The 26,548-nt window shown below is 43.1% G+C and overlaps 2 protein-coding genes across 3 annotated transcripts; both read left to right on the top strand.

Moving 5' to 3' along the window:
- Positions 1 to 684: 684 nt before the first annotated feature.
- Positions 685 to 6,064, top strand: drgx (dorsal root ganglia homeobox). Its single transcript, XM_033612876.2, has 7 exons — positions 685 to 747; positions 901 to 983; positions 1,786 to 1,886; positions 2,426 to 2,527; positions 4,169 to 4,341; positions 4,693 to 4,805; positions 4,922 to 6,064. The coding sequence occupies exons 2-7, from the start codon at positions 926 to 928 to the stop codon at positions 5,299 to 5,301; spliced, it is 927 nt and encodes a 308-aa protein (XP_033468767.1). The 5' UTR covers positions 685 to 747; positions 901 to 925; the 3' UTR covers positions 5,302 to 6,064.
- A 3,875-nt stretch (positions 6,065 to 9,939) lies between these two features.
- Positions 9,940 to 25,758, top strand: c17h10orf71 (chromosome 17 C10orf71 homolog). Of its 2 annotated transcripts, XM_033612992.2 has the most exons (3): positions 9,940 to 10,385; positions 12,921 to 23,902; positions 24,216 to 24,352. In XM_033612992.2, the coding sequence occupies exons 2-3, from the start codon at positions 13,130 to 13,132 to the stop codon at positions 24,222 to 24,224; spliced, it is 10,782 nt and encodes a 3,593-aa protein (XP_033468883.2). In that variant the 5' UTR covers positions 9,940 to 10,385; positions 12,921 to 13,129; the 3' UTR covers positions 24,225 to 24,352. The 2 variants fall into 2 exon arrangements, with proteins under 2 accessions (XP_033468883.2, XP_033468880.2); XM_033612989.2 differs by having other exon boundaries at positions 9,942 to 10,385; positions 12,921 to 25,758.
- Positions 25,759 to 26,548: the final 790 nt, after the last annotated feature.

Genomic DNA, 26,548 nt, shown 5'->3' with positions numbered 1-26,548 from the left:
GCAGCAGATCATTTATCTGAGGAAGCGAAATAAATCGCAGGACCCCTTGCTGTGAACAAAATCAAAAATTTGGCCTTGTGAGTGTTCTACATGCGCAACCCCTTGTAAAGTGGACCCCCTAACACACCCTGACGAGCAATTAACCCACCCGACAGTCAATCTAAAACCCAAAAGCAGTCATCCTCCTTTTTTTAATATATGAAAGAACCAAATAAAAAGTGCAGCGGGTATGTGTGCATGTTTATGGTTAGGGAATATGCTTGACTCTGGAATAACAATCACTTGTGATGAATTTTTTTGGCACCAGAGCAGAGCTGCCGTTTGCCACCCTCGGTACATCTCCCCTCTCTGCCTCTCTCTCTCTGTCTTTCTTTGCCACACACACACACACACACACACACACACACACACACACACACACACACACACACCAGGGGTTGGGGGTGAGAGAGACAAAGCCGTGATAATCCGATTAGGACCAATTAGGCGTGAGATTCTGCGACACTAGCTGAAAGCCTTAACACTCTGTAGACAGTTATACAGTTATAGAGACATCTGGACACTCCCAGAGAGAGACAGTGTGTGTGTGTGTGTGTGTGTGTGTGTGTGTGGCAGGGAGAAAGAGGGGGGGGGGGGGGGGGGAGCGAGTGTGGACACTCCCAGACAGAGAGTCAGAGAGTCAGTGGAAGTGCAGCAGCCACTTCTCTCCAGAGCGGGAAGTCACTCACATCAGCATCCTCACTGCAGGTAGGATGCTCTCTCACATCAACTTTGAATCTTTCTAAGTCTCGCACGGCTCCGCCTTTCCTCAGGACCATTTAACGTGTTAATTTTTCCAACACAGATCTGAATCGCACACGGTGTAGAGGCTTTGGGCTGAAACTTTTGTCTCTGTTCCAGGTTCGCAGCTCGGAGACGCGCCAGAATGTTCTACTTTCACTGTCCGCCTCAGCTGGACGGAGAGTGCTGTCGCTCCAACACATGTAAGTTTCCTCTCTTGTGTGTTTACAGCATCGTTTTCACCTGATTTCATTCAGCTGCGAGTTATTTTTGATATGTTCTTAAAGCCAGAGTGTGAAAAGTTTTTGTGACGCGCACTTGCGCGCACAAAGTGTGTGTTGTTGTTGGAGGAGGACCGAGAATATAGGCCTGAACTGTTTTCTTTTTTCTTTTTTTATGATCATTATTAATTAATAATGAAAATGACACATGCTTATAAAAGAAAAAAGTTAATTTTATGCAGTTATGAATAAAAAGATTTAAACCCGCAGTTCGTGATCGCCTTAACAAGACGATAAAAACAGATATTTTCCATGTTCCAAAATTGAGTTGGCTGCATTATGCATCTCCAACAGCATCTAAACGAGCGATTTATTTCTCTTACACACAAATTCAAAGGTGGATTTAAAGGGTTAAGTCTGATTTTCCCTCTGCTATGTCAGTCTGCTGGCTGTTTTGGTGAAAAGCGCTGGTGGTTTGGCCCCGGGGCAGAGGGGGCGTTTTGTCCCGGGCACAGATGTTGGGTGTCATGGCTCTTAGTCCGTCATGGTTCCCCTCAGACACCCAGCATCAATGTTTCATGCAACTAATGGAAATACAAAATGTGCCAGAGATCTTGTCTGCTTTGGCCAAAAATTATAGTTTGTTTCTGCGTTTCCTTTTTTAAGATGTAAGCTTTCCTTTTATAAAACACATTTAATGAACTAAATTAAACACAAATATTGAATTTATCTAATTTTATTGAGTGACTGAATTCTCTCTAATAAACTTTCTTTTTTTTTACAGTGAATTCAAGCGGCTTTGGGAACCACGCCCCGGCTGATTTTGATGATGGATTTCTACGTAGAAAACAGCGCAGAAACAGAACAACATTTACTTTGCAACAGGTAATTATTTTCCAGGACAAAAATATCAGTTATATGAAATAAAATTGAGCTTCACTTAAAGAGAAACAGATAGGGCTACTAAACTAAAACCAGATAAAGAATAAAACACTTTGCAAAGTTTTCAAAATGAAGGACTTGAATGTTTTTATCACAGACACAAAAATAAAACTTTTATAATTGGTCTGATGCGATAACGACCTATAAGAAGAAAAAATCAACATTGCTTCACACATATGAAAATAAATATGCAAGAATTTCCTATCTGTCCTTTTGAAGATCATGCGTGGGCATAACTGTAAATTGCCCTCTCTTTGCAGGCAATTAGATGTTAGGCTAATATGTAAGATTATTTTCGTCTTTTTACAGCTGATAGTCTGTTATCTCTGTCAGTGTACAAGCGAGGGGGGTTTTAACCAGCATATCTGATGATAATATAAAGGAAGAGAAAGAAAGAGAAGCATGAATAAACAGATACAAATAAATAGATCAATAGAAAATAAAGTTATTAAAACTCAATCTTGTGTTTTGTGTCCATGCAGTTGGAGGCACTGGAGGCCGTCTTCGCCCAGACTCACTACCCGGACGTGTTCACCCGGGAGGAGCTGGCCATGAAGATCAACCTGACCGAGGCCAGGGTGCAGGTAGGCTGCAGCAGCGTAATGTGTCCTGCGCACGTTTGACCATGCAAGAGAGGGTAAATTAAGCCACTCTGTCATTCCGGCGATGTACTTTAATAACATCAACATAATGGTGAATATTAGATTAGCTTGATTAATCGGTCATTCATAATTAACCAGCGATAATGTTCCTCACTAATTTGTCCGCGTCTCAAAGGTAGGAATACATCATCCATGCAGATCCTTTCCCAGTTACGCAGACAGAAAACGGTGTGTGCTTTAAAAAAAGAGGGCAAAGCCTGCAGCCTCCAAAACTCTCCTTCTCTCTCTCTCTCTCTCTGTCATACACACACACTTTAAAGCACAAACACACACCAAAAAAACCTCACACACGCACCTTAAATTTGGCAATTTATATTCCGGTCCTGCCCTGCACATATGCGCGGTTATAAACTTGGCCAGATGTAATTAAGTTATGTGTCCTGTATGTAATTTCCTGCATTCCAGATTTGCTTTTGGGTTTTGTTGTGCGCACAGATCTAATTGTGGGAAATATAATAGTTTGCCTTTTGTTCCCCAGGGTCATCTTACTATCGCTTAAACCCAATGGCGGGGTTGATAATGGAATCCAGCGCTGTAAATTAGGGATTGTAAACAAATTATTCCCCTCCTAATCCGATTACCACATTCCTATTATTAAATCTGAACATGAATCCGCCGCAGTATGCAGGGATATTAAACTTACATTATTATTAGAAAATAAATTTCCTTTCTGTTGTAGTGTTATTGCCCCCCTTTTTGTAAAGTGTCAATGGGCCTCCCCCGCATTAAGAGCACGCTGCAAATTGAGATTAATGGAGCAATTATAGCCCATTCAGAGACGGGTGTGTGTGTGGGGGGGGCGCGACTTCTAGCTGGAAGGTGCAGGGGTGAGATAAGTCCATTGGTTGTATTGTTGTCCTGCCACCAAAATGTTGTCCTTTCTTTATGCCGAATGAATGCAAGTGTTTTGTTTGGCTGTTGACATCATTTATACCTCCGCTACAATAGGAGGGATGCAGAGCACATGCACACCGACTCTAACCTCCATTCACACATCATGATTAATGCCTGCTAGAACCAAGTCCTAATCGAATCTGATGTTGTCAAACAATCACTAAATAGGGAAATAAACGACTTCATCATAGCTGCCTCTCTCTCGGGCAGCACAACTGTCAGTGGGAAGTCATTAAAATATGATAATGAAAAATTGCTCAATTAAATGTTGTTATAGGCAGTGACCTTCATTCGATTAAGATACCAGAACTTGGCTATATGTTCTCAGCTGTGTGGATGGTGAAGTTTTGGGGATAAGTATAGGGACTGTGGGAAATTAGAGCGCTCATGTGACACATTCAAACACCTCTTGATGTACAAGACAAATCAAAGCAAATAGAGCATTTAGGAAAATGTCACATGCATGCTTTAAGTTTGCATTTGTCTGTCTGTGAAAAGAAGATATTAAGAACTTGGTTAGAATCAATTTAGCATGGGTATGAAGCTAAATTCAATAAATAAAATAAATGGATGCCAACTGCTAATGTGTCAGGAAATGCAGCCATTTTCCAGCTTTAATTGGTGATTTAATTTAATTGTCTTCTCGTTGTTGTTTTTTTTTTAATGCAGGTTTGGTTTCAGAACCGCAGAGCAAAGTGGAGGAAGACGGAGCGAGGGAGCGCAGACCCTGAAGGAGGGAAAGAGCAGATGAGTGACGGCACTCCTCCATCTCGCAGCATCAACTCTCAGTCCCCAGTGGACCACAGCAGGAAGCAGAAAGAACCACTGGAGATGCAACAGAGGTGAGAAAAGACAGATGACTGTTGTAGCTTTTATTGTAGGGAAACAGTGTCCTAATGGTGGCAGAAAGGTTGCTGGTCCAGATTTGCAGGCTGGTGGATGATTGAAATGAATAAGAGGCAATATCCTTTCCATCGATAACTGCCACCACAAAACTCTGACAGCCATCCAGATCATTTCTGTAGATTACACGGCAGCCTTAATAAACTCTTCCAATTAGATTGATTATGAAACAATCAAAGCCACAGAGAAAAGCAGCTCTGCAGTGCACATTGTTGTCAGAAAAGCTGAACATACTTCCAGAAATGCAGGATCAGTAGAACAATTTGTCACTCAAAATCTGTTTTCTCCAGTATCAACAGGACAGTGGGTCCAAGTGGTCCGTTCTTCCCATCATGTATACCAGGCACACTCCTCAACTCTGCCACCTACGCCCAGGCCCTCTCGCAGGTCGCCACACTGAAAGGTAAATATGGTTCTCATTACCTGGCAAATAGAGATGGTGATGATGATGATGATGTGATGATGAAAATGAGATTTCTAGTAGTCTTCAACACATCTCCTACTGTGGTTATCTTTCAGGTAATGGCTTGTGCTCCTGCTGTGTCTCTGACCCCATGGGCTTGTCCTTCCTGCCGCCCTACGGTTGTCAGGGCAACCGCACAGCCAGCGTGGCCGCCCTCCGCATGAAGGCCCGCGAGCACTCGGAGGCCGTGCTGCAGTCTGCCAACCTGCTCGGCACGGCGACAGGGCCCAGCTCCGGCGTGGGAGTCCTGTCTGGAGTCGGCATGGGCGCAGCTGGGGTGGCGAGGCCCACGGTGGGCTCTGCCATCGAGGTGCCCGTCACCGTGGGGAGAGGGGGGGACACCTCCAGTCCCAGCCCGGCTGCCAAGGTCTCAGTCCTGGGAAGCAGTCCTGACAAAAACCCTCACTGCTCCAAGGAATCACTGGAGAAAAAGTGAAGCGCTGGACTTAAACGTGGACGTACTGATACTCTAAATCTGTGTGATCGTGCCTGTTATTACTCTACTCTGGTCCTACGAACAACCAAGCACAACTACTGACTGACTCCAGAAACAGCCTGGGAAAGACTTTACTGATATCACAGTGTGTGGATGCAAACATTGAAATATTTATTTGACAGTAAATTATTATTGTTTGTGAGAAATGCTGAATATTTGGGGCCTTGTTATCCCCATAGAAGCACAAGTGTGGTTTTGGATCTATATCTGTCGTCACACACTCTTGGACTCTATTTGATGGACTAACATAGATACAACATGTGTGCAACTAAAACCTATTTGATAATGTGAATTTAAGTAATCCTGGTACAGTTCCTCTCATTTTCATAAAGAGGACGGATGCTTACATTGTGAATGTTAATGCATGTAAACTGTAAGTGTAGAACTGATGGCAGGACAGTGAGGATTTGGGCGGATTTTGGCAATATAATGTTTATGCCATCAGCTCATTAACGGGCTCAAACAATCTCTCATTCTTTTGATTTTTAAAGTGAAAGTGCACTTTAATAATAATCAGCCATTTTCAGTGTAAATGTGTACATGTGCCAGAATACAGTATGCTCACGTAGGCTGAGGCAGACCCAGTGACAGAGCGGTAGTTGTCCCCTCCACTCTGTTAGCACATCTGTGGCGCCAGCAGACAGGGAACACACCAGTCCTGTTGTGACATGTTCTTTAAAACAATTAAAGATGTAGTCGCTCATGTTCCTCTCCTGTTGCCTCGCGCTCCAGCCATCTGTTGTGATACATTATTTATCAGTTTCCCTTAAAGCCGGGAGAGGAGAGCAATCGTGACTCTTATTATTTATTTACTTTTAGGAACGCTCACCCTCTTCCTCCCTCTCTTCCTCTCTGTGAGCATTTTTTTAATAAACCCCATTAAACATGATATATGCTATTTATTAATGTTGGATTTACATTTTGAAAAAATATCATCTCTCATCACCTCAGGGCTCTTCGCACAGTAGTTTATCACAGGCAATACATGTGTTGATTTATTATTCCTAAATATCTCTTCACCAGGATGACTCTTGAATAAAGGATCAGCTGATCAGATTGCGAATACTTAACCGCAGAGCTCACAACCAGTAGTTGGGCTGATTCAATTTGCGTCCTTGAGGATTTTCAGGAAATTACTTTTGATAGTCAATAACACAATTAAGTAAACTACACACACATTATCATGAATAATTGATAAGAAATTATGTATTACCATGAAGTACTGGTTCAATAATTGATGAGGCGACACCCTGGTGACATGGAAGAGGGAGATAATGTCAGAAGTCGTGCCAGGTTGTACACAGAGTACAGAGCACTCACGTCCTCTTTTTTTTTTTTTTTTTTAACACCATTATGTGTGCATGTTGTAAGTACCCTGCAAATATTCCAATAAAGTGACGCTTTCACTCACTGTGAGTCACCTTCTTGTGACATTTACACTTTTTAAGATTTGATTTTTTTTTTTTTATTGGAACACTATATTTCCCTATGAGAAAACAACACACACCACCCATACAAATAAATTCATGCTTTTGAAACAGAAATGACAAAATGCAGCTAAAATAAAGGTTCAAAATCAGAACCTATTATGGCTTATTTTTATATATTTGGTATTATAATATTATATAGCAGGTACTCTGTTGTATCTATTCATGGCACAAATAATATTACCAAAAACATCATGTCCTAATATAATGATTTTCTTTAAGAGAGCTCCAGAGCAAAGATGTTAAGCCCCCTGACATGGCAGCTAATGATAACACAATATCCTTATACAAATCAGCTCTTTTTCCAAAAATGTACCAATATGTACAACACAATCCAGCCAACTCATACAAAAGACGTGAAAAACACATTCAATTTCTCCAAAATTGAATACAGTAGTTGTGGAATTTAATCATTAGCCAAAACAAAGGATGCTGAAGTTATAATGACTCCGATCATCATTAAGTTCTGCATGGTGCCCATAATTCACTGCTTTAATATTTCATAAACAAGTCAAGTTGGTGTTGACATTCAGCTGTGCATGTGGCATCATTGATAATTTTCTGTCACCTAAAAAAAGTCCCGAGGCGGTTTTGTGGAGCATTGTTATATCAAATTAGCTGGAGAGCGGCCAGAAAAGCAGACAAACATGGTGAATATGGGGGACAGCAGTTGAACTCTGTTCTTACAGTGCAGTTAATGGGCTTCTTTTGTTGCAGTAATGAAATATTTTTGCAGGGATGTGGGGAAATATGTCCTGAAACAGGGAAACGTTGTGCACATGCACCCATCCACAGACAATATAAGGCACACAGAAAGAGACAGTGTGCTTAAGAACGACTGGCACATACATACAATTCTTTTGCTTGACATTGGGTGCAGCACCTAAAATTTTTACTATTCAAGGACCCAGCTTCCAAAATCAGACATACGGTGCATTCAGGGCCGGTCCACTGAGGGGCCAAAAACACCCCACTACTGTATCATCTCTGCTTTTCATTCCTGCAACAGACCTGATCAATAACCCAATCAATTAGAATCAATTAAGCTCATTTCTGAATGGAGATAATACAAACAAAGCATATCTTAATGCAGCAAGTAATGTGCCTGTCTGCTGTCTGCCACACAACCACAGATCCACTCCTCCTTACTCAGCACAGGGAAGAGCATCCTCAGCGTTTGTGATCAATGCTTACAGTCCTCAGTAGCTCCACAATGAAACTATTTGTTGAAGTAAAGTTGGAGAGTTTCACTGTGCAAAAGAAAACAAAAGATATGTATCAAACATCACAGACCAAAATGGGACTGGACGCCTGTTCTCGGTTTGTCCACTAGAGGGACTGAGTGAGCAGGGAACTTGTCCAGACTCCACAGCAGCCTTCATTTCAAACTTCAGTGGGGAAATTGAACATTTTAGATAAACACACACTGAGTCATTTTTGCTGATGGACGTTCTTGTAAATTGAATTTTACTAATCAAAACAATTTTTTCAACAAGTGCTGAATATGAAGGCCCAAAAGTAAGAAGCACAACAAGATAAGATAGCAGAAAGTTGAAAATTCTGGATGAGAATTTTTCAGATATGTGAAACTGATTATCTTATGGTAGTTTTATGGATGTAACTGACTGACATGGAGTTCAGGGTGGAGAGGAAAATGGTGGATGAGATAGACATTTTGACTTGTCATGCAAAGCAGTTTTATGGCTCCATTCCATGAAGTCTTAGTAAGCCAATGTCAGTGAGTGAGTGTGCACAATAAGCATCATAGAACTGGCTCACCTAAATGGGATGGGGCTATTGTTACTGTTATTAATTCCACCTGCGCTTTTCCTGCCTCCACAAGTCAAAATGTGTGATGTAGGTGGATGTGGCAGTGCTGGACCTAGCACATTTGGTGTCCTTGGTGAGCTCCCCCCCCCCCCCCCCCCCAAAAAAAAGACCATACAACAAGGGTTAGGTTTAGGGCTAGGGTTAGCTCCCCACAACCCTTTGCCAGGATAAGCGGCTATGGATAATGAATGAATGAATGAATTAGGCCTATTATCATTATCATTTTTATTATTATATCTTCTATATTAATTGTATTTATTACTAAGAAGAACAAGAGTTTTATGAGAAATCAAAACAAATAAACAACATAGCTACAAACAATGATAATGAACAATAAACAATAAGAGCATACTGTATGTGCTAATTAGCAAATTTCATCTTCTTGTTTTTGTACTGCACCCTGGAAGGCTTTTCGTTTTCTCTTTAATGCTCTCCACATACACTCCATTACTCTTATGTTAAATTTTTTTGAATGTCAAAAAAAATGAAAATAAAAAATGCCTATGTCACTTATGGGAAGATCTGCCACAGGGATTGTTTAGAGGGGAGGAAAGAGATTAGGTAAAAAGGGATTACTTCAGCCTTTCCCGAAGTTTAGTGAGCTGTATGCAAAACCATCTGTGTGTGTGTGTGTGTGTGGGTGGGCATACATGGAGGAGTGCGTCTCCATTAGGGCCCATGTGTGTGTGTCCATCATCCCGCCAGACCAGCCCTGCACCCGCCAAGAATCCCAGGAAACTATCTGCTACAGCAATCTCCTATTATAGCAGCGGGCTGTCGGAGGGGAGGGAGAATCGGGGGTGAAAGGGGGAGGTACAGTTCCTCCCCTTCCTCTGCCTTATGGCCTTTTCAGCTGGGGGGTGAGTGAGGCTGTAGCGAGGGAGATTAGACTTCCATAGTTGAGTGTGAAATCCACAAACATCTCAGATGTGTGCCATTGAATAAAAAAACTTTAACCTTAAATGAAAAAACTTCTTAAAAATGAAAAATAAATCTGCTGAAACCTCTCTGTCATATGGTCTCATGGTCAATAGAGGGCTATATTTGAGCCTATGGTGATGATAGCAGGTGGTGACCAGAAGCCACTTGTTGACACTCCATATAGTACTTGGCAGGTCTGTTCAACGAAGAGGGTGGCACTCTAGCGTGAGGCAAATGAGCTATTTATATCTCCCAGAGGGGCACCCAAACTACATTCCCGCCTCTACCCAACACCCACAATAATAACACACCTTTAGGATATTAGGTTTTTCTCCTGGTTTTGACCCCACAACCTCCTCAGCCAGTTGTAACACTTTGTGACTATTAACTCTCGCTGCTAATGGTCGACAGTTAGCCGTCCAGATTTATAAATAGTTGAGAGGCTGTTTGTTTCATCCGTGTGACACTCGACACCAAAGGATCTCACAGATCTGCATGCGAGCTCAAGCCCTCATTCTGTCCCCCCATGGTGGACACTCTCTTTGGGACAACTCCTCTATTTCTGTCTGGTCACCAGCCCCAAGCCCCGCTGCCCGCCTCTGGTCAGATGCTCAAAGACCTGACTGTGGACTACATAGAGGTTTTTGCTTTGGATTGTTGTCAATAGGAAGAGTCAGAGGTGCCAGAGAGGGCTTGTGTGGGGTGAGAGGGCAGGATCAGATCAGCAAGGCCTTTTTGGGGAGCGTTTTACGATAAGGCCCACGTTATGGATTATAAAACTGGAAGGTAAGACAACAGCTCACTCTATATTCTTGTTCGTGCTGAAGAAGGGACACTTTAAGAATGATATAGAATAAAAACCTCAGAAACAAGAGATATACTTAACCTTTCACACATGCATGCACTGTCATTTTTTAGTGAATTTAAGTGTAAGAGTGGACATTTTCATGTAGATAAATGAAAACATATGAAAAAAAATCTCTGCTTTAAAGGTATTGACTGGCAGAATTTTATTTTATTCCACTGACAGTTGCTGACATTTATAAACATTTAGTCATACCCCCTCTGCTCTCAGATTTGACACATTTGCTGCCGGTCAGTCTTGGTTTGGGCCACAGTGCCTCGGAAAATGAGGCCTCTTTGGTGTCAGGTTTTAGAGTTGGAGGCCCGTCACTGGACAAAAATAAACCTGTCACATGCAAGAATTAACAGAAATCACCCTGACAGTTTGACATGAGATTAGTGCTGCAGAAAAGGACTCAAATTAGGGTCAGTTACTCTTAACCATGCATGAGTTTTGAATGCTACTTTCTGATGTTTGAAGATTCTTGTCTTTTGAACATTTTCTTAGGATGCTGAAAGTGAATGTTATCATAAAAGGCATGCCCTTACCTAAGTTGTTGTTTTGTTTCAGGAGAAAGGTGTTGCATGACATATTTAAACTTCCTTTCATTTCTGCACCAGTTTCACGTGATAGTGACTTATCCGAGCAGTACAGAGGTGCGGTGTGTAACTGTTCTGTAGATTCATATGACATGGACAGCCTCCAGGTCAGAAGATATTAATGAACTACTGGATATTTTGAGCAAGGTGACGGCTGCCCGGCAGCTGCAGTTAATTTAACCAGAAAATACCCATGACGTCACCTTGTTGCATTTAAATGTGCAAACTTTTTATTTAAAAGCACAACGGAGGGAGTGTGTGATGAGAAGGCTATAAGAGGGCCCTAGGTTGGATGAAAGAACATTTTATTACTGAGATGTTGAGCATTATTTTTAATCACAAGTTTTATTTTTTAAGTATGTTTTGCATTGTATCATTTTTACATTTTAAATCCAGTTTATTACAAGTGTAGTTTTGAAGGCCCTCCATGAGCAATGCGCAGCCAGCTTACTGGTGATGAGTGAGAGAAACAAGGCTAGAAAAAGCTATGACGTCAACAGATACACACATGTCACAGCACTCACCCATGACCTTTGCTGTATCAGATTTACAGACCAGAAAACACGGATTTTATTTATGAAAAAAAAAAAAAGATTTGCACAGAAATTACCTTATTATTTAACTCTGCTAATTGTTTTATACTTTATATAATTTTTATTTTATACATTGGTCATTTTGGTAATGACAATGTTTTCAAGTAGTCTAATTTAAAGGTCCAGTGTGTATAATTTAGGGGCAGAAATATCATATAATAAGCATGTTTTCTTTAGTGTACAATCACCAGAAAATAAGAACTGTGTTTTCAGTCCCTCAGAATGAGCCATTTATATCAGGTGGGTCCTCTTCCACAGAGACCACCATGTTTCTACATTAGCCCAGGTTGAACTAATCAAACACTGTCTCTACACAGGGCCATTCACATTTTCATCCGCCACCAAGTTCTCCTATACACACTTGGCACGCAGGAGAAGTTTCAGTTGGCTGCAATCTGCAACTTCAGACACTAGATGCCACTAAATCCCACACACTAGACCTTTAAACACAGTTGGCTTTTACTAATTTAAATGTCACACTGGAACATTTACGATGAGAGATTATGTACTTATACCAGCAATAAACTTTCTAATTTTACCTCTGAAATCTTAATTTAGCTGCGCTTCTACGTAAGGATATTTAAACTGCTTTTCACCTGCTGTCTGTACTGTAGTAAAACCAAAGGGGTTTCACCACAAGATTAGTTTTCAGTGTAATGTGTCAGCTTACTGGTCGTCACCAGACTTACTGACTCTTCTGTTCAAAAGAGAAACAACTTGGTGGAAGTCGAACCTGCTGGTCTGACTTGTCTAACTTCCGATTATAATTAACACTATGATAATGTGACATTTTGTGTTCGTTACTTAAAACCTCTGATTATGGTTAAACCAATGTCAATTGTGTCCATGAGTGTGTGTGCGTGTGTCTGTGTGTGTGGTCATCTAAGTTGGTACCGATGCGCCCTGCTTTCCCAAAATAACTCACGTGAGGCTGTCTTTACTGTGCCTAGCAACAGTGTAGTTTTATTCACAACATGTCTCTGAAGGTCATAGTGACTGAGTAGAAGGATTTGCAGAGCTGTTTTAAGAACCACATACAGTACATTGTTGCTTAATGCAAAGGGAAAAAAGCTTCTTATCAAGGCCAGCTATCATAAAATAAGTACAACACCAAATGAGTTACAGGTTTTTAAATGATCTCACATCAGAGCAAGGCCTTTGATCAAGGTTGAAATACATCGCACACATCATGCAAACACTATTATAAAGCTCTTTATTTTAAGATGAATGGTTGTGTGAGTGCATGTTCAGGTCCAGGCTAATTCTCCTTTCTTTTCTCCTGCAGGAAAAGAAGAAATTCCAGGATATTTTTGGACAGAGGCCAACTAAAAGGCACCATGTCTTAGGAGCTACTTGCTGTAGAAGATCCTGACTGAGGGCCCCAAACTCTGGGTCCTGTAGCTCCAGCAGCAGACAGTGTATAATTTTGAGATCTGGGATTGCATGAATGACTGAACAACTGAGCACAGTGCTCTTTGCTAGCCATCCTGCATCATGACATCAGTTGAGAAGCGCCGCTCAGGCCGAAAGAGTGGCGGACATCGAAAGCACAGTGATGGAGGCTACAGTGACACCTCCAGCGGTGGGTCCTTTCTGGATGAGACTGACCGTGAGGTCAGCAGTCTGACAGATCGAGCATTCAGGAGTCTCTGCATTGGAGATGAGGCTGTTTACAATGACTCAGACCTGGGTTCATCTTCTCCCTGCATCCAGAGAGACAGACAGCTGGCCTTTGGCCAGAGTGGCATGGACAGAGACAGAGAGGACAGGGAGAGGGAGGAACTTAAGAGAGCAGCACATGAGAGCTTCAGTCTCAGGATGCAGCAGTACGGACAGGACTGGATCCATGGAGGAATGTATGGGGCTGAGATCCAGAGAGATCCACAGTGGGAGGTTTATGGGGAAAGGACACAGGGGAGGGTTTCTGCCACATTCCAGCACTCCTTTGTGGAAACCTCTCAAAATGAGGCATCTCTGAGGGAAGAACAGCTGTCTTTCCTCAGCAATGGAGCCACAGAGTTGAGTTCGCAGCAACGCAGAAGCCGCTCCAGAGTTTCCTCTCTGATCAGAGCTTTTAACTCAGAGGGACAAAGGGATGGAGCAGGGATGGATGGTAAACTCAGAGAGTGGAATGATGAACCAAGCTGGGACAAATCAGCTCTGATGAGTATCCAAAGGGAACTTTCTGAGTTCTCTACATCTTACCAGCAGAACTTTAACAGTGGTCATTTCCCCCCAGCTGGCCCATTCTCATCTCAAGACACCAACTTCTACTCCTCTGAAGTAGCAGCAGTACCTCACATGAATTCTGCATCTTCCTTCATGAGATCTTCCCACAGTAAACACAGCATGTCCGCGCAGGTCAACTGTAACTCTAACTTCTTTATTCACAGTGAGTTTAGTCCCTTCAAGGTATGGAGGGACCATAACCATTTTCCCTTTCACAGAGGAGAAGTCTCAGGGTTTATGCACTGTTCAGAGTTCCCTAAATGGTATGAGACACCAATGTACAGGGAGCTTTCACTGGAGGCCCAACCACAGGCTCCCTATAGGTTTGATGAGAGAGGCATCAGACACCAAAGGAATAACTTGGCCCCTGCGGTCCCTCCCTCTCTTCCGCGCCCCACCTCAACATCCACAGTGCTGCAGAGAGCTGCAGCCGTGGAGAAGCGTTGTGAGTCAGAATTAACAGGACATTACCCCCACAGGAAGCGGACGCAGAGCTTGGGATCTAACAGGCTCCACTCTCAACGGCCATCAACTGCATCACCTTCCAGCGACATGTCTCGACATGTCCAGGACACCATCAGCTCCGTCAAAGCCCTCCAGCAAAAACTCAAAATGATGACAGAGCAAGGTATCACAACAGGGATGATAGAAAATCAACAAGGAGTGTTTTGTAGCAATGATAATTTTATTCCCTTTGGCAACAATGCAGAAACAGTGGCACCGAATGTTGTCAGCAATAACACAACTCCCTTCAGCATCAGCCAGTTGCTCACACCATTAGTCCATCCACAACAGGAAGTAGAGACATCAGAGGTCCGGCAGTATGCAGCCTCCCCTCAACCTGTAGAACATGCTCCAGTGCGAGCAGAAAGCAGGGGAGCCACTCCTGATGTCAGGATGTCAAACTACAAATCCAGAGCCACAAGCCTACTCTTCAATCTCAAAGACAATAGGAAAAGAGTGAAAAGCACCTACAGTCCTACTAAATTTAAAGGCTTGGAAACACTGGAGAAGAACAAGCAGCCGTCTATCCAGGAGCCAAGAGACACTGTAATAGACATCCCTGACTTTCCAGATCCAGACTTTCAGTTTCCCCACGTGGAGGAATTCAACAGGACAAATGCGGCTTCACATCAGTATGTGAACCAGTATCAAAGCCCTGGATTGGCACTTACAGCACCAAATTCTTATCCTGCACATGTAGGCCAATATTCAGAATACCCTTCAAGTGATTACCAGACAGCTCACATGCAAAGTGAGATGGTTCATCAACCTGGGTTCACTGGTTTCATACCTGAAAATTATGCTGGCAATCAGCTGGCTAATGGACATAACCTCCATGAAGACCTATCGTCATTTACTCCCTATAAGCAAGGCATGATCGATAATGCAGAGACTCTGGGAGGAGATGCATACTGGCTTAAACCGTCTTACACAGTGGCAGAAACACAGCGGCTAAATGCTGACAACAATCAACCCAGAGAATATTTAATAAGTAAGGCAAATGCTGAGCAACATTTTAATGAAACAGTGGGAAGGGAATTCACAAAGGTGGATAGATATCAGCAGCTCAAAGACAACAAACATGATTACAGTAATTTGTCCTCACAGGATAGGTGGAGACAGACTAACAGTCAAGACACAGAAAATCTCAGTCTGAAAGCAGCTGCCTCTCCATGGAAACAAGAGATAACAGCCTTAGCGGAAAAAGACCAACATGCACAGGCTTACCAAAGAGCAGCTATGATAAAGGAGGAACTAAATTTACAGAGAGACAAATACAGAGGGGGAAATCAGCAAAGTATAAATACAGAGCTTGAGAAAATAGAGTCAAGGGAGAGTTTTGGAGTTGGAACATCTTCTCATAAAACAGCTGGGGTGGTCAATCCCAACATGTCAAACCAAATCCCACAATATCCTCCATTTAGTAATGACGCTACAGACAATCCAGCATATTATGGACAACAGCAACCTGGAGCTTTTCAGGACAAACATGTCCTTCAACAGTATTACAGACTCAATAAGGAAAATGAAATGAAAGATAACTATTTGACACAGAACTATAACAGATATACTGATCAAGAGTACAGAAATCAACACATGTTGTACTCTAATAAAGACAAAAGTATGATCACACAAGAAACAAGCCAGAGAAAACAACATACGCCAATTCCAAAGATGTGTGAAACGCAAAGTCTGCAACCAGTAGAAGTTAAACCACTGTTTGAACATAATATGCAGAAAAGTTCATTATCCAACCCTGATAATACGTCTGGCCCCTCACTGGCAAATCAGGTAAAAGACAGACAGTCTGCTGAGGTCATGGCCAGAACTGAACCAGCCATGGCAGAGCATATAAAAGCACAACACGCCCAAGCAGAGCTGGCAAAGGGTCAGCACTGGGCTCAAGTGGAGCAGCCCAAAGGAGAGTCGGCTAGGTTAATTTTAGCAGGGCAGACTGGCTCAGAGAAAGTCAAACCAGAACAGGCCAAAGAAGAACTAACAGAGCACGAGAGAGTAAACCAGGCCGAAGCAGAACACATTAAAGAGGAGAAAATAAAAGAGGAACGGACAGAAAAGTCCACAGAAAAACAACCAGAACACGCCAGAGAGGAAGAGACACAGGCAAAGCAAATCAGAGAACAGAGAGTAACAGAAGAGCAAAGAAACAATACAGAGGAAACGGGAGTCAAGCACTTGAAAGAGGAGCAGGGTGAGCAGGTCAAAGCAGAACAAGCTGCAGACCAGAGGCCAAAAGAAGAAAACATAAAAACTAAACAGGCAAAGACTGAGCAGGCTGGGCAGGCAAGAACAGGGCAAGTTAAAACCGAACAGGCAAGAAGAGAAGGGATCAAAGCAGAGCAAACTGAGGAAGAACAGGTTCGAGCAGAACAAGTTGAAAGGGAGAGGATGAAGGCCGAACAAATCAGAACAGAAAAGGTTAAAGCAGAACAGGCTGAAGCAGAGCGCAGAAAAGCAGAACAAGCAAAATTAGAGCAGATACAAGAGCAACAAGCTAAAGCAGAACAGGAAAAAGCTAAGATACTAGAGGTGGGAAAGGTCAAAGCAAACCACATTCAAGCCGAGCATGTTAAACAAGAGAAAGCTGAGAAAGATTCAATTCATGCGGGTCGAGTTAATGAAGAGCAACTATCAACACTGCTGAGTAAAGCCAAAGAGAGACAGGCAGAGCAAGCAAAGTGGGAACAAACCAAATTGCAGTTAGCTAAAGGACAGCTAACAAAAACAGAGAACATGCTGGACAGGGCAGCTAAACCTGCAGCAAAACTCACAATGACACAACAGGTCAAAAGTGAGCCAGATAAAGTTGAGAGAGTCAAGACAGAGTTAGCTAAAGCTAAAGCAGAACTGGCTAAAATAAAGGAGAAAATGAAAGGAGAGCAAAAAGACAAAATCAGAAATATAGTTCTCACAAAAGAGAATGCGAGTAAGACAGATGTTCCTTCAAAGGTAAATGCCAGTAAAAATGAAGAGCACAAAGATCAAGACCAGGCAAAGCAAATCCATCAACAGAGGGAAGAATCAGTTGTTAGCAGGCAAAGTACAGATCAAGCTAACAGAGGGGCTGATGATTATGAGCATCTTAGAGAGAAATATGGTTTTATTGATACAACTTCGCCAAAAGGAAACAAAGCATCAGCTGCAGGAAATGTTTCGTCAAATGATGGCAGTGAAACACCGGCTTTATCTCTAGATAAAGTTGAGACAATGAATAATGAAAAATCAAAAGATAAATCTAGTCTTACAAGCAAATCTGCAATAACTAACACAGAAAATAAGGAGGAAGTAGGCAACTTTAAATTCAATGAAGTGACAGAAAGTCAGTATGTTTACAGTGAATCATTAAAAGAATTCAAATTATCCAGTGGTAATGATTTATCTACCAATGTAGATAAAAGAGCAAATAGTGACCCTGTCACTGACAAACTGAAGGATGACAGGGTTGAAAAGTTGGAAAAACGTGACCCTCTGAAACACACTGATGTGACACAGCAAAGGGACTCTGATTTGCCCAAACCTATCTCCCTTGAAAGAAAACCCAAGTCAACTGAGCACAGCGTAGGTCCAGGTAAAGAGCAGCATTTTACTCCTCCCAAAGCATTGTCCCATAAAGAGAGAGCACAGACCAAGCAGGAGATTCTGACTTCCAAGATAAAAGCTCATGCTGAAAAAGAGATTTCAGCTATTAAAGAAAAGGGCTTTGCTGTTCGAGATGGGTTTATGTCCAAAAATTCTACCAAGATGTTAGCAGGTAGTCAGAGCAGTAATATACGACAAAGGCCACCATCACAGGAAGTGTCTAAAAAACATGAAAGCACAATGTCAAGTAATATAACACCAAAGCACCAGACAGAGCCTTCAGGAATACAGATGGAACCAGTCAAGTCTGTCATACCTCCCAGTTCTGCTACAATACCAGTCAAGTCTGTAGCAACCACAACTCAGTTAGTAGATCATCCACAGAAGCAAGTTCCCAAAGAACAAATGAAGAGCAATGACAAGGTGCCAAAACCACCCGCAGAAACAAAACAGACAGGAAGTCATACAATGAGCTCAGACGAAATGGCAGGAAATCAAAAGAAACAGAATCAATCTGGAATTAATTCGCCAATACAAAGTAAAGAGAAGGCGACCAAGAACATGCAAGACAAACAGGAAGCAAATCATGTCGAAAACTCTGGAAAGCAGAAAGAGGAACTTAAAGACAATCCTGCTGTAAACACTGACCATCTCAACAAAAGGAAAGAGGCTCCATCACAAGCTACAGCTCTGGACAAAGCTGAAAGCTCCAAACAAATGACAGCAGAAAAGGGTGCAAGTAAAGATGACACAGTTCACGAGGAGTCAGCACCTTCACTAAATCTGGTCTTAAGTCAGAATGATACCCCGGTGGATGATGACAGCTTGCAAATCACAGGAATAATGGTAACTGTACGAGAAAGAAAGACATCTGTCAACACTGGTCAGGGGAATAACAGCACTCAAGAACAAATGAATGCAAAAGAGAAGGAGTGCAGTAACTCAGAGCCAGATAAACATCATCCCAGCTCAAGCTTGGATGTAAGTAAAGTAAATACGTCTTCAAGGGAAGCTGGCATTGTACAGCCAAAGGATATAGCTGTGCAGAACACTTATTCTACAGTGAAGGAAGATCAAACTGAAGGTGGTGTGAATGATCCTCCTGAAAACATACAAGAAATGTCAACACCAGAGGCAACACAGAACAATGTGTCTGAAAATGTCACTGTCAAAAGGACTGATCTCCAGCAGGGGAGTTTTTCTATAAATGCAAGACCCCAAAGGGTAACACAACTCCAAGAGCCACTGGCTGAAAAAGGTGTGCCCCCCACAGTCACTGTACCTGCTAAAAATAAAGTGTTGGCTGAAACTCAACCCCTTCTCTACAAAGAGGACATAATAGAATGTGAAACGAAAGACTGCTCAAATGAAACACCAAAAGAAATCCCAGCAAATGGCATAAAGACAGATGAAATAAAGACCACTACCAAAGAGAAAAACCCACAAACAAGACCAGCAGCAGAAACCAATGAGAACTTTATGGCCAAAGTGGTGAACACAGCAATCAACGACATGAATAATCCAAACAGAGCTGATGCTAGAACTCTGATAAAACATGACATCCAGCCATCAGTGAAAGAAGATATGTCAACAGTCATAAATCCATCCAATAGCAGGAACACAGATGACAAGAGTGCACCCCTAGTGGAAGAAAAGAGATGTGATTTAAGACCACCAAAGCCATTTGATACACCCAGTCCATCTACCCATATAACTGAGAATGAAAACACACACGAATCTCCAAAACATCAGTATAACGAAACACACAGTGGAGAAAATGATCCAGTGGACGGTGAGATGCATATAGGTGGCATTGCCATCAGAGTTGTGCCAACAGTGACAGAGAAGGATGACCTGAAGATGGCGGGAAAACATCATGTCACCACTGTCCCTTCTGATGTAGCTGCAGCAAATGAACCTAAACAAGTTGCATCACCTAGTCATGAAGAAAAGGTGAGCACTTTAAACAATGAAGACAGAAGCAAAGATCTCACTTCATCCAGCAGGGAGAAGGCGATGAAAGACAGTTTGGAAGACAACTTGGGGGTGCAAGGCATGTTGTCCAGTGTGAGAAATCTGTCAGATTCACTGAAAACCAGCAGTCAACAGAGCAGCATGAGCGCAACCAGTGAGAACACTCAAGCTGAAAATAGAAAGCCTGAAAAAGTAACTAAAAGCAGGAAATCAGTGGATGAATCGAAGATACGACCAATGGAGGGAGACTACTTTCAAGTGCAAGGGGTAGAAGAAACAATTGATGAACCATCCAATCGTACAAATGTAGGCGATAAGCCAGATGCTGTTTCAAAGGAAAGGGAACTTCCAGGATTACTACCAAACAAGGCAGCTATCAGCAATGAATCATGCACTGTGGGAAAAAATGAAGTCTTTATTTTGGATGAAAGTATAAGGAAAACACTGGAATCAGGCTCAGTAGGCGTTCAAGAAGAGAACATGAAAAGGAAAAACAGGGAAACAGATGATAATCTGGCTTCAAAACAGAGTGATGGTCCCAGTGAGAGACAGAGTAATAAAAATGAGAAGACGGAGGCAGGTCAAGCTATTCTTATCAGAAAACATCACACAGAGAACCATTCCAGTTTATCAGCAAGGGAAAGACAGAAAGACCGAAATTCACACCCGACAAGAGAAAATACAGTTAAAGAAAAAGCTGAAGTTAAAACAAAACCCAAAGAAAGGGTATCCACAATACCGGAGATATCAGCTATTGCAGACTATGCCAGGTTAAAAGTAATTGTTTCAGAGGATGAGGCAAACACAATTCAGGAATTCCCACCTAACAAAAAGGAGGGATTCTTTCCACTAATAAAGACTCGTCATAGCAGACGTCCAGTATTCACTGTTGACCCACCAGACCTCTCTGTGAAAGAGAAAAGTTTGCCAACTAAGACAGAGGTCAGCTCCAAAGTGAACAAAGAGCCCAAGCCCTTAGTATTTCCTATTACGGACAAAGAACACCAGCGGACGGGGATGTTCAAACTGGGAGACAAAGAAAGACAAGAGAAAATGCTGTTAGATGCCAAAGCCAATGAAGGTGTATTAGACACTGGGGCAAAACATGCACAACATGTCAAAGAAAGACACAAGTCACCAACAAATCATCTTAAGACCCAGAGACATGAAGAGCAAGTGCTTCAAACTGATACCCACAAAGTTTGTCAGGTAGAACAAAGTATTCATCAGCCAAACAATCCTCCCCTGCAAGCAACAACTTCATCTTCTGCAGTCAACACGCCAAGAGGCACTTCTGTGACACAACACCTAAAGCCACTTGATAACTCCAATCCACATGAAAAACTCGTAGGGCAAGTGAGTAACACAGAGGAGAGCACAGCAACTAAGATAGGAGAAGAGAAAACAGAGAAGCAGAGACAAGAAAGGACTGCAAGTCAGCATGAAGAAACAGGAGCAAAACAGCAACGTAGAGCAAAGCAGGTGGAGAAAAAACAAGTTTCTAAGATAGAAGAGGAGAAAAGAGCAGAGGATCTGAGAGTAAAACAGATGATAGAGGAGAGGAGAGCTTCCCTGGCTGAAGAAGAGAGGAGAGCCGCTCAGAGAGAAGAAGAGAGGAGAGCAAAAGAGCGAGAGGCTATTGCTATTAAGATCAAGGAGAGGCGGGAAAAACAGAGAGAAGCAGAAAGAAGAGCAGAGGAAGAAAGAGCTGCTCAAAAAGAAGAGGAGATGAGAGCAAAGCAAAGAGAACAAGAAAGGAGAATGAAAGAAACCGAGGAGAAGAAGAGAATAAAGATTGAGGAGGAGTGTAGAGCAAAACTGAGAGAGGAAGAGGAGCGGATAAAAGTGAATGAAGAAAGGAAGAGGGTGAAACAGCGAGAGCAGGAGAGAGCTGCACAAGAGGAGCAGCAGAGGAAAGCTGCACAAGAGGAGCAACAGAGAAGAGCTGCACAAGAGGAGCAAAAGAGAGTTGCACAAGAGGAGCAACAGAGGAAAGCTGCACAAGAGGAGCAACAGAGGAGGGTTGCACAAGAGGAGCAACAGAGAAGAGCTGCACAAGAGGAGCAGAGGAGAGCTGCACAAGAGGAGCAACAGAGGAAAGCTGCGCAAGAGGAGCAGCAGAGGAAAGCTGCACAAGAGGAGCAACAGAGGAAAGCTGCACAAGAGGAGCAGCAGAGGAGAGCTGCACAAGAGCAGCAGAGGAGGGTTGCACAAGAGGAGCAACAGAGAAGAGCTGCACAAGAGGAGCAACAGAGGAGAGTTGCCCAGGAGGAGCAGCAGAAGAGAGCTGCACAAGAGGAGCAGAAGAGGAGAGTTGCACAAGAGGAACAACAAAGGAGAGCTGCACAAGAGGAGCAGAAGAGGAGAGCTGCACAAGAGGAGCGACAGAGGAGAATTGCACAGGAGGAACAACAAAGGAGAGCTGCACAAGAGCAGCAGAGGAGAGCTGCACAAGAGGGGCAGCAAAGAATAGCAGCACAGGAAGCGCAACAAAGGAGAGCAGCACAAGAGGAGCAACAGAGGAGAGCTGCTCAAGAGGAGAAGCAACGGAGAGCTCAAGAGGAGCAGCAAAGGAGAGCTGCTAAGGAGGAGAAGCAAAGCAGGGCAGCTCTGACCGAGGAACAAAGGCAAGCTGCTCTGATTGAGGTGCAAAGGCGTGCTAAACAGATAGAAGAGAAGATCCTTGCTGATGTTGAGGAGAAAAAGAAACAGAGAGAGGAGGAGAAAGCTGCTCAAAGTTCAGAGAGGGAAATGATCAGAAAGATCCAGGAGCAGAAGATTGAAGAGCAGAGACAGAGAAAGGAACGGATGAAAACTCAGAAGGAGGAGGAGGAGAGGAGAGCTGCTGAAAAAGAAAAGACAATTCTAAAACAACTAGAAGAAAAACAAGTCAAAGAGGAGAGGAACATACTCCTAGAGAAGAACAAGGCAGCACTTAAAGCGGAGGAGAAGAGAGTGGCACGAGAACAAATGTCAGCTCAAAGAGAGGATGAGATCAGGGCGAAAAAGAGAGAAGAGGAAAAGTTAGCAATTCACAGAGAAAAGGAGAAAGCCATTCAGTTGGAAGAGCAAAAACGAGCAGCACAGGGGACAGATGCTCTCCAGTACTATGCCATCACCTCGACAGAATCAGAGAGGAAACCCAGAGAGAGACAGCTATGTTCCCCTTTACCCTCCCAACAAAGACACAATCCATCAGGGCCTGGATCAACTGAAGACTCGGGATCCTACACAAGGCCTCATCGGCCACATGCCCCAGCATCTCCAGCTCCATCTCTGCCCCGCTCCAACACCTCCTCTCCTGCTCTGGGAGTCAAGCCCTCAATGTTCAGGGTGAAGGATAACACCTTCAGAGGTTCCTCTTTCACCAAATCAGTCAAACCACGCTTCCACAAGAACTTCGGAGAGGATTTCCGGGTTGGTTCACCCATGGACAGGGGGTCTGAGAGAGGAGAGGAGGAGCAAGAGATAATGAGACGCAGCGCTGGAACTCCTGTGTATCCTGACACAGGGCTGAATAGACTTGCTGCTATCAAAGAGTCTTCTACGTTTCAGCCAACATACTCATCACAGGATAACTTGGCCCCTCTCCTGCAGCACAGGCCTTACTCCAGGAGGAGCATCGTTTTTGATGAAGATGACTCCCGCTCTGTCATCAGCAACATGTCGGAGGATGTGGAGAGTTTTGCCACCAGTGCAGCAGACCTGGCAGATGTACGAGGCATGTATGATTATGACAGGCCAGAATCAGCCTGTAGCTTCAGCAGTGATGTCTCCCGTTCTTTGGGCAAGCCTCCAACTGTTCCTCCAAAAAGTGAGAAAGCCCTGCGCAGGGCTCAAAGGCTGACTACTCGGAGAATCAGAAAGGAGTTATCCAAAACTGCTGCAGACAGCCCTGCTGGAGTTGAGAAATCTCCTCAAGAAGGCTCCAGTATTCCTTCCTCCTCCTCTTCCTCCACTGAGGTACGCTCCTCTAGCCGCCAAGCTGTGGCTTCCCCCCATTTTTCCTCACCTGTCTCCCTCGCTCATGCTCCAACATTGGGGTCTAGCTTGCCTTCATCACACACAGAGCACCAATCTTCTCACAGCTCTTTCTATGCTTCCCCTCACGCCACTGGCCCTATCTCACTCGCAGTTGCTTCACCTCATGCTACTGCTCCTGTTTCCCTCCCTGTTGCCCCGGCTAATGCTGCTGGCCCTGCTTCCCACGCTGCTGCACCTAAAACAGTTGCTCATATTCCCTCTTCTCCCACTCTCCATCATGCCAACCACCCAGCTCCAGTGACACAGTACCATGTAGAGACAAGCTATCCCCAGGCCTACCCACTGACCCAGCGTAAGGTGCTGCAGGACCTCGGCTCTGGTCAGTATTTCGTGGTGGACGTGCCAGTTCAAGTGAAAACAAAGACTTTCTTTGACCCAGAGACAGGAAAGTATGTTCAGCTGAATGTACGCGAGTCTGGCCAGAGCACCTCCCGACCCCAGCCGCAGCAGACGTACCCACAACCTCAGCTCCAACCCCACATGCAGGTCAAGCTTCAGCAACAATCCCAGGCATCTCCAGCTGGCAAGCCCCTCGTGCTTTATCAAGGCAACCATGGCTATCCCCAAGGCTACCAACCTCCTGCTATCAACTCTGTGCCCCACCACAGGTCATCAGCCCCAGTGACTCCCCACCAGGACCAACAGCCTGTCAGGGAGAGCCACATCTACGGATATCCAGCCCCTGAAACGGGACAGAACTCTGAAGTGCATCGCTACAGCCCGGAGAAGACTCCATACATGGACACAGTTAATGATAAGGACAAAACATATAACAGAGTTTACAACACACATGGCACATATGAGTCGTTCCCAGAGTGTGACACAAACAGCCAGCTTGCAGGAAGCTCCATTTATGAAAATGAAAGCTCAGCCCACTCACGATATCAGTCCCGTGATATAATAACCATGGGTGAACTGGAGGACTTTATGGAGGTGTCTGACTGGTGAGACTGGTAGCTTTTACTCAAACGGGGTTGATGTTCTAAAACAGACGAGTAGACAAATAAAGTGTTTGATAAAATAAAGATACCCAAAAGCACAGTATGAATGGATGATGATATGCAGTATTTTAAGTGTTTGTAAATGAGAATAGTCTCAGAATGTTTTTGGTTTGTAGTTTTAAAAAGCCCCACTGAGATGCTGTTAAATTACTGCTGTTGATTTTGAAGATTAACTGTTGAGCTATTTTTTTTTGTGTTACGGAGAAGTTCACCATTCCATTTGACTTTTGAATGTGAGAAGCTAAGGTATGTTTCTTGTGTATACAGTATGATCAGTATCCCGTTGCCTCCTAAACCTAGAAATATGTTATTATATAAATGGCAACAGTGTGTCTGTGGTGTTTAGTAGTTTAGAGAAACACTGGTTTCTACTATGAACACTGGCAGGCCTGCTTAAGTTTTCATTCTTTTTTCTTTAGGAGAAATCCTTCTTTTGGCATTTTGTGATGCATGAAATATTGTTAAACCCACAGCGTCAATCAAATATCTGCAGATGGTGTAAAGCATAGTTTGTGTATTCAACCACTGTGTCAAAGTGAAAACATGGTGATGTGATCATTGCTGTTTTTAAGGTTTAATTTCATACAGTAGTCCATTTTTAAAGTTGGAAGTTTGTGAGAATGTTTCTGTGTTGCTGTGATTCAGAATTGTGTGACATGGACTTCTTCAGGCAATAAAAACACACTTCGTTCAATCAGCCAAATAATTTCTCACCACGATGACTGTCTTCACACTGTAAAGGTTATAAATAAATAAAAAAGGAAATATAAAAGACTGCTGCCCCAGGTTGATTTCATTTTACTACTCAGAGGGCTGTAATAACAATATAATATTACTGCCACTGTCATCCTGTTCCCACTCTTGAAATGTACCCTGGGTCTGAATGACTCAAAATGAAGAGTCTTTTTACTGAGTGTATAAGGCAATTACAAAGTGTTATTGAAAGAGCACAGTTATATGTCCTGAGAGAGTTAATGAACACAAAAGAGAAAATAACATTTTGTTAATGACATTTGTGTGCATGTCTTTGTCTAGTGCACCTATGGGATCCAATGATAGGAATAATGGTATGAAAGTGTCTTTGCTTTGATTTGCCTTGATTCACCAATACAGATATAACATACACGGTCTGCCTTCATATACTCATCAGTTCATTGTAAATATTGTTGATCCCCTGAGAAGCAGTAACCTGCTTTGACCACTGCAGGGCAGAGGAGAGCGATTCCTCTACTAGAGCAAAGACTTGAACTTGAGACTTATGTAAAGGAAAACTTGAGGGGAAACCCCAAATAAAAGATCTAGTTTAGAAGTCATAATGTTTCTCACACAGTCACCAACTATAATTCTGGCACTTTTACACATGACCCTTAATTGTTACAACTTTTACAACAGCTTGCAATTACTATCTTTTCAAAACAAATTATTTTGTCAAGGTTAGAGTAGATGTAACCACCGTTTCAACCCAGTACGTCCGTTTTCTGAAGAATCCAGGCTTTTCCAGAGAATCCTACATACAATCTGAAGGGTTAAATCTGTTGTGTAAATCCATTTGGCTTTGGCAGAG

This window comes from Epinephelus lanceolatus, chromosome 17 (genome assembly GCF_041903045.1).
Source record: "Epinephelus lanceolatus isolate andai-2023 chromosome 17, ASM4190304v1, whole genome shotgun sequence".
NCBI lineage: Eukaryota > Metazoa > Chordata > Actinopteri > Perciformes > Serranidae > Epinephelus > Epinephelus lanceolatus.
This window is presented reverse-complemented; position numbering and strand designations above follow the sequence as displayed.

What these genes read in the sequence shown, in the direction of transcription:
- drgx (XM_033612876.2), top strand. Translation starts at nt 926, where the DNA reads ATGTTCTACTTTCACTGTCCGCCTCAGCTGGACGGAGAGTGCTGTCGC. An exon ending in CAACATTTACTTTGCAACAG is followed by an intron (nt 1,887 to 2,425) that starts GTAATTATTTTC and finishes GTGTCCATGCAG; the next exon opens with TTGGAGGCACTGGAGGCCGT. An exon ending in TGACCGAGGCCAGGGTGCAG is followed by an intron (nt 2,528 to 4,168) that starts GTAGGCTGCAGC and finishes TTTTTAATGCAG; the next exon opens with GTTTGGTTTCAGAACCGCAG.
- c17h10orf71 (XM_033612989.2), top strand. Translation starts at nt 13,130, where the DNA reads ATGACATCAGTTGAGAAGCGCCGCTCAGGCCGAAAGAGTGGCGGACAT.